Raw genomic sequence first — 8,443 nt, 5'->3', positions numbered from 1 at the left:
TCTGAGTTGTATTGGTAATAATTAGGGTTTACCCAAGCAAGCCCTTGAGATACCTCTAACAACATAGGGTGGAGGCACCAATATTTAGTTTAGCCCTACCTGGCCAGGGATATAAGGTAGGCTACAAAAGAAAACCCCTAATTCTGTGATATATATATATATTATTTAAATACAGATCTAAAACAGGGTTGCCTACCCTCCCGGATTGGCCAGGAGGGTCCCAGATATCAGGTCCCCCTTTCCTAGCCCCTGGAAAGGTGGGCAAACCTCCCGTATTCCACTGGGCCCACCCATTCACCGCCTCATCCCGTTGTTTCAATACCCCAACCCGGTGTTTAAATGCCGCGATTCGCGGCTTTTCAGGAGGGGCAGGACTATTGCATCATTTAGCCCCACCCCCTCCTTGGAGACCTGTGAATCCTTATATTATTGATTATGCTGATAACAGGCCCCACCCCCCCACCCCTCCCCCCCGCAGATCTGCTAACAGTCTCCTCTGTGGGCTTCTCCTGTAAAAAATACTGTCAATGTAGGCAACCTTGATCTAAAACCAAAACCCAAAAGGGTGGATTTGGCAAAACCAATCCGAATCCAAAACCAAAACATAAAACATGAAAAGTGTCCGGTGCATACCCCTAAGTTCAGTAGTGTATGCTTATTATTATTAATACATACTATCATCCATTTGTACAGCTATACTGTATATGGACACTTGAGGATCTGTTTTTGTACAAATTGAAGGTTGTCCTGTATGGGCTGAAACGCTGGCTGTGTATTTAATGTGTTTATCAGTATTGGTCAGTATATTGCACAAGGTCCCATCAAGGGTAAAAAAATATTTGTGCCAAAATGCTGTTATATCAACAGTAATTGATGAGAAAGAGGTGTATGGGTAATAGAGAAATACTTTTGTTACGTAATACAAGGACAGCAAATATGCCCACGCAACTGCCTTCTACCATATTTAAAAAAAAAAAACTTTACAAAAATATATAAAAAGGCAGAGGTCTATAGAGGACAGTCACTGTGTGCAGGTCTGACAGGATGACTCCTGCGTTCCGAGTGGCCCTGTGCTTCTGTGTGCTGGGTAAGTGAAGGGGTAGTCATTCATTCAGGTAAAGAAACAACTGTAAAAGCTAGACTATGGGCCTTATTCTGATCTGAGCTCAGTACAAATTTGTTCTTAAAATGGGCAAAACCATGTGCACTACAGGTGGGGCAGATGTAACATATATAGAGAGAGTTAGGTTTGTGTGAGTTATTTTGTTTCTGTGCAGGGTAAATACTGGCTGCATTATTTTTACACTGCAATTTAGATTTCAGTTTCAGCACACCCCACCTAAATTTAATTCTCTTTGCACAGGTTACATCTGCTCCACCTGCAGTGCACATGGTTTTGCCCATTTTAAGAACAAATTTGTACTGAGCTCAGATCAGAATAAGGCCCTTTATGTGGGCAACATTATTCTCCACCATATACCTGCCACATGTGCACAATACCACTTATTACAGTAAGGAAGTTCTACCATACCACCCAACTTTCAGTGGTGGCTCTGCTGCGCACCCAAAAAATTTTTTTGGGGGGGGCCTGGCCTCACAGTGAAGGGGCATGGCCTTCAAATCACATCACTTGTGTGAGGCCACACCCATTTTGCCGCCGCAGCCCCTTTGTCTGCGGGGAATAGATGCTGTGCGCACAGCGTCTATTCACCACTGCCCAGCAGGTGGAGCGGGGGCTACAAACTGCACCCTTTTCAAACCAGTTGTGAATTCCTGCTCTGATTTGCTTTATTCAGCTTGATTTTTAATCAAATATTTGGCGATGGTCTTTAATATTTATTGATTCTACCTCTTGGGACCATTAATGCAAGATCGCAGAGCAATTCTGCGTCCCCTCGCCACGCTTCGGGCTCGGTGGCCTGCTGCGCTCACACACCTCACAATATTGTTTTTAGGTCAATAGGTTGCACCGATGTGACTATGCAAAGCGACACAAGTGGGTGGCACAAACACGTGGCCCATCTAGGGACGGCAATACAGTGTCAGACAGGATAGTACTTGCTCCCACTCCCGATTGCAGGACTTTATTCGGGCTGCACCCACTCAGGAATGCTCTCCCATGCACATTAAGACTCTCCTCCAGTCTCCAAACCTACAAGCATTCTCTGAAAACTCACCTGTTCAGGCAAGCTTATTTAATCCCAGAACCTGCTACTTTACCTTTATATACGGTTCCTATATCTACTCTTCTTTTTCACATTTTCCATCCTCTTGACCCCTGGACAAACTGTTGGGTTACCTTATCATACATCACACCAGGAACATTGCATTCTGGTAGAATTAATGCCTATTTCTGTATAGATTGTAAGCTTGCAAGCAGGGCCTTCATACCTTTGACTGTAAATACCCAGATTGTTGTATCACTGTCTCCTATTGTAAAGCACAATTGAATACTAGATAAGAAACTGTTAATAAGTAAATACTGTAATAGTAGTTTTAAAAATTAGGCCCCAAAGAGCACATAATGCAAAAAAAAGAGGTGCAAGATGGAACTCCAACCAACCCTTATTCTGTATTAACAGGACATTCACAGTTTAACAAACCAATCATTTCAATGACAGGGTCTTCCACAACTGTGGCAGAAATTATTGGTTCATTTGGACCCCCCCCCCCCCACACAAAAAAAGGTGTAAATTTAAATTTTCCTTGGGCCCTACCACCTAACCTTATGTTGTATTAACAAACCATTTCAGCGACAGAGTCTGCCACAACTGTGGCTGAAATAATTGGTTTGTTTGGGCCCCCACAAGAAAAAGAGGTGCTCTGTTTGCTGTAGCCCAGGGGTGCTGCCAAATCTGTTGTATAAGCCCTGAGGTGCTAAGTCTAGTGAATACGTTCAGAAGTTTGACGTAAAAGTCTAGGGGTGCTTTGTATTGAAAGAAAGGGAGGACAAATAATAAAAGATCAAGAAACAATTCCTACCACTAGTGCTGAAGTTACTGGAACCAGTTATGACATTGACGATGCAAGTCCATCAACCTTGTCTGCTCAGGCCGATGCCATAGAGGGCATGGAAATCCAAGAACCTAAATTGAATAACCCCAAAAAATTATATGATGAGAAATGTAAAATGTGCAATATGCTATTTACAAAATTGCAAGAAAAGGCTAAGGCCTTGAACTATGTTAATGACTGATGGTTTAGCTTCTCATGAAGATGGAAGCCCCTCTCTCTCTAAAAACTAAAATATATAAAGCTTGTGAAAGCACAGAAACTAACTTTGCATTCAGATATCACAAATCCCCAATCATTTTGTGAGTCCAAGTGTATCCGTGATTTGCGATGTCTAGGTCTGACACTACCAACCCTACCAATACAGTTTGGTAACTACACTTGACTGGTGGGAATATAATGAATTCGGTTTTGAAAATGCTGAGTTTAAGGTTGTGAGAGGACATCCAGGATGAAATGTCACAGAATGAGGTGATGGCAGTGTACAGTAAAGTAGACAGGATGTGGTTTGTTTAAATTAGGCAACAGTGGACAGTTGTTGCCCATGGGATGAAAAAGACCATGGTGATGCCTGGGCAAAAGACCCAAAAATCAACCTCTTCTGTCTGGAATATTTATTTACTACCCAAATCCAGACTACTATTGTCAAGCCTTAAGGCCCCCATACACCAAGGCGATTTGGTCCGATTTTGGCCGATTGCGACCAATCGGCTCGTTAAACTACATGACTGTGACGGTCCACCACCAACAGCAGCAGTAGCATCTCACAAACACCAACTCATTCCTAGGCAGGCTATACTGGGTATTACTGGTTTCAGTAAAAGGACAAAGCTGAGAAACTTTTACAAAACCAGGACGTCATTGGACAACAGGACGTCATTTACACCACCTGGATTATGTTATATAGCATTTATTTATTTTATTCATTAACATTTATATAAATAGAGCACACATATTCCACAGCACCTTACAAAGAAAATGTGTACATTGACAGTCACTGCCCCAGTGGAGCTTATTATCCATATTACCTTGCCACATGTATTGTATGCAAACGCATTCATTGTAGGGATAGTTTATGTTGGGAGCCAAGTCACTGGCAAGTATATTTTTGGATTGTGGGATAAAACTGGAGTACCTGGAGGAAACCTCTCACAAGCATGGAGAGAATATACAAACTCTACACAGTTAGGGCCATAATGAATATAATAACTGACCTCAGTGCTGTGAGGCTGTAATGCTAACCAGGGCTATTTTTCAGCAGGCTCCAGCAGGAACGGAGGCCCTTATTCTAGTTCACTCTTTCTGACAAAATATTTCTTAAATGGACAAAACCATGTGCACTGCAGGTGAGGCAGGTGTAAAACCCCATGCAAATCTAATTATCTCTGCACAAGTAACACCTGCCTCACCTGCAGTGCACATGGTTTTGTCCATCTAAGAAATATTTTGTCAGAAAGAGTGAACTAGAATAAGGGCCTCAGTTCCTGCTGGAGCCTACTGAAAAATAGCCCTGATGCTAACCATCCATTACACAGTCCGTGCTGCCCTATCTGACAATGTCACCGTGAGAGCATTACATTACATTACAAGTCTCATGTTTAATAAATTTAAGAGAGCACAAATCCAATTATAATTTAAAAAAATCAGGGTTTCTTAAGCATATATTGATATTGATTTGGTTTAAAATAACATATAAAACATGTACAATTCAGTATAAAAATATATAGCGCATTACAACCACATTCCACTACTAAATAAAATTATTATGGAGCGCTATGCTCAACCTCTTGTTTGTAGTAATGTCCCGTTAGTCTTGGGAAGATAAGTTCCTTAATTCACACTTGGTATATGCAAAATACGTAAGGGTGGAGAGCCCAGTGCAGATAGTTACTGTGAATGATCCTGCAACATCTGAGATTAGGTAGTCTCCATTTTCTCTCACTTGTGGCAAAGGTCCCAGCCGCATGGCGAACTCCCGATTGTACCTCCCATCTGGAGGGAGCCTCTTGGGCTCTATTCGCAAGTGCAAGGAGCTGTGTCCACCGCCGTATGGCGGACCACATGCTGACTTCAATGCAGATGATAAGTGAGCAGTGTTGGACAGAGCGGTTTTGCGTCTGTGCAAACGCCGGGTGCGAACGGGTCGAGCATGACGAAATGCAAGTTTGCTGTCTCATTCATTGGGTGTTCCCATGAAAACGCTGGGCATTCCCAGGGAAATGAGCAGTGATGTGGCTTTTGGGGGCAGGTAGCTGACATATCCAGATGTCAGCTGCCCGTCCTGTCCTCGCACAGGGTGCACACAAAGCTAAGACACCAGAGAGTGCCTTAGTTTTGCATGCACGTTCCACATCATTCTGTGGTCGGTGACCATCGAATTATGTGGGTCTCACCTCTTAGCCTGCGAACTGATGTCTATTCAAAACATCGATTCGCAGCCATGCAGGCGAATTCGCCGTGCAAAGGGGGCGGCAGAAATGCAAACCGTGGGCGGCCTTAAAAACACACGCAGCACTGTGAAATTCACTTGCATGTCAACCAGAATAAGTTCCTGAATCTGTACAGCATATGTGATTTGATAGTGTGTGAAACAGGAACTTTTGTTTCTAAACATAACATTTACTGCAGGTAAATGTCGGGTTATGTTCCTAAGCCATAGTAATAGCCATTCAAAATAAGAATTGTTTATAATTCCAGGGGTGCCCCATGTGTGCCGTATAATTCCACCGGTGCTGCAATGTATGTCATTTAATTCCAGGGGTGCTGTGTCATGTATAATTCCAGGTATGCCCAATGTGTGTCGTATAAATCCAGGGGTGCTGCCATGTGCAACCTATGATTCCAGGGATGCCCAATGCATGCCATATCAGTCCAGCGATGATGCCCAGTGTCCTGTATCAGTCCAGGGGTTCAGTGATGTGTGCTGTATAATTCCAGGGGTGCTACCATGTGTCATGGATAATTCCAAGGGAGCCCCATGTGTGCCGTGTATTTCCAGGGGTGCTGCCATGTCTGATGTATAATTCCAGGGATGCCCAATATGTGCCGTATAATTCAAGGGGTGCTGCTATGTGTGACATATAATTCCAGGAGAGCTGCCATGTGTGATGTATAATTCCAGGGGTGCTGCTATGTGTCATGTATTATGTACCAGGGATTCGGCCATGTGTTGTGTAGAATTCCAGCGGTGCCCCATGTGTGCCTTGTAATTCCAGGGGTGCTGCCATGTGTGCCGTATAATTCCAGGGCTTCTGCCATGTGTCATGTATATTTCCAGGGGTACTGCCATGTGTCATGTGTAACTCCAGGGTTTCCCCATGTGTGCCAAATAATTCCAGGGTTGCTGCCATATGTGATGTATAATTCCAGGGGTGCTGCATGTGTGCTGTATAATTCCAGGAGTGCCATCACATACCTCCCAACTGTCCCGTTTTTCGCAGGACTGTCCCACGTCCCTCCCAGGGCCGGCATTGTCCCGCGGCGGGGGGGGGGCAGTTGGGAGTCCCCCCAGCCTGAAGGAATAGACGCTGAAGGCATGCACACAGCATCTATTCAGCAATACAAAGGGCAAAAAGGGGGCATGACCCGTGTCGGGATCATTTGCATATGATACGCCCTTATTTGCATATGCCAATCCCCCTTTTCGGCGTGTCCCGCGGCTACCTCACACGAGGGTCCCGCATCCATGGATCAAGAAGTTGGGAGGTATGCTATCATGTGTGATGTATCAGGTCAGGGCTGCTGCAATGTATGCTGTATAATTCCAGTGGTGCTGCCAAGTGTGTCACACTGTATAATTCATGCAGTGCTGCTAAATCGGAGGTATCAGCTGCTAAGGGTCCCATATAATTCCTGGGGTGAGCCAAATATGTCATATAATTCATGAGGTGCTGCTAAATTTACAGTATACAGTATAATTCCAGTGTTGCAGACCTTTTTTTTTTTCTTAAAGAATAAAGTAGTATTTTTTTTGGGGGGGGGGGGGGTTTGTACTGTGGGGGTTCACCATGTGTGCCATATAATTCCAGGGGTTCCATAATGTGTGATGTATCAGGTCAGACGCACCGCCATGTACGCTATATAAAGTTCAGGGTGCCGCCACGTTTTCTGTATCAGGCCAGGGGTGTCCCCATCTGTGCCGTATAATTCCAGGGGGGCCACATGTGTGCCGTTTCAGTCCAGGGGTGCTGCCCAATGTATGCCATATAATTCCAGCGGTTCTGCCATGTGTCATGTATAGATGTGCTATATATCCACTTAAAATCATACTTGCCTACTTTTAAAGTCTCCTTTCCAGGAGAACCCCAGAGAGGAGACTGTCAGCAGCACTTTTGGGGACGGGACAATTTGTGATATTTAGCCCGCCATCCCCCGGAAAGCCGCTAATCGTGGTGATTTAACTCTGCCATGGGGGAGATGCGGGGGAGATAAATGGAGGGGAGGGACCAGTGGTATCCGGTTGGGTTTCCCACATTTGCAGGGGTCGGGAGAGGCTCCTAATTTTCAGGAGCCTCCTGGCCATTCCATTAACCCTGCTTAAATGCCAGCCTCGCTCACAATTTTTTTTTTCCCCGGGGGGGGGGGGGGGGGGGGGGGGGGCGCAATATTTAACTAAACATCAATTAATTGACATCAGACCATTTGCCGGCAATAACTGGAATTTTTAGTGGATATTTTACACATCTCTTACAGCAACGTTTGCACTCAAAGGGTTAAATTATTTACTCTTTAAATCTATAGGCTAAATTGCCAAAATCAAACAGATTCCAGCAACATGCAGACGGTTAAGGCCCCTTACATTAGGCCGACTAGTCCAAGGGACAAGTCGGACCCAATTCTCCTGCGAGCCGCCCGGCAGCTCCCCGGGCGGGTCACATACAATTTGGCACATGATGGGCCATTTTTTTCATGTGATAAATCGCATGCGATTTATCACATTTAAGAAAAAACGGGGAGCTGCCGGGCGGTGAGGATCAGGCGGGGGGGTGGCAGCGGAGGTAATGGGGGCGGGCGGCAGATGTGGGGAGGGATGGTGCCGGTGACAGTGGGGCAGGCGGCGGTGATTTGTCTGTGCTCCGCAGTGGGTGGGCAGCAGCGGGCGGGTGCCAGCGACAGTGGGGCGGGCGGTGCTGACATGTGTGTGCGCCGCAGCGGGCGGACGAGCAGTAGCTATTACAACTTTGAAATAACATGTCAAATGACTATCCGATTTTTGATTGGCTGAGATAGAGCACTCTCAGCCTATCAGCGGCCTCCCTCCCAGCGGAAGCCGGACTGACAATGTTATTTTAAAGTTGTAATAACCGCTGCAGTGCACACACATATCACCGCCGCCCATCCCCACTGTCACCGGCACCCACCCGTTGCGGCACACAGACAAATCACAGCCGCCCGCTCCACTATCACCGGCACCCGCCCGCTGCTGCCCACC

The 8,443-nt window shown here is 45.6% G+C and overlaps 1 protein-coding gene across 1 annotated transcript in view; it reads left to right on the top strand.

Annotated features, from left to right (window-relative positions):
* The first annotated feature begins 1,036 nt into the window (after window positions 1-1,036).
* The window catches only part of LOC146063017 (saxiphilin-like), a 102,969-nt gene continuing 95,562 nt past the window's right edge, over window positions 1,037-8,443 (top strand). Inside the window, 1 exon segment of the mRNA XM_083175025.1 lies at window positions 1,037-1,087. Within this exon segment, the coding sequence (XP_083031151.1) occupies window positions 1,045-1,087 (43 nt within the window). The 5' untranslated portion in view covers window positions 1,037-1,044.

The sequence above is a fragment of the Crinia signifera genome, chromosome 3 (genome assembly GCF_055691185.1).
Source record: "Crinia signifera chromosome 3, ASM5569118v1, whole genome shotgun sequence".
NCBI lineage: Eukaryota > Metazoa > Chordata > Amphibia > Anura > Myobatrachidae > Crinia > Crinia signifera.
The sequence above is the reverse complement of the archived record's forward strand: the minus strand, read 5'-3'. Positions and strand labels throughout refer to the sequence as shown.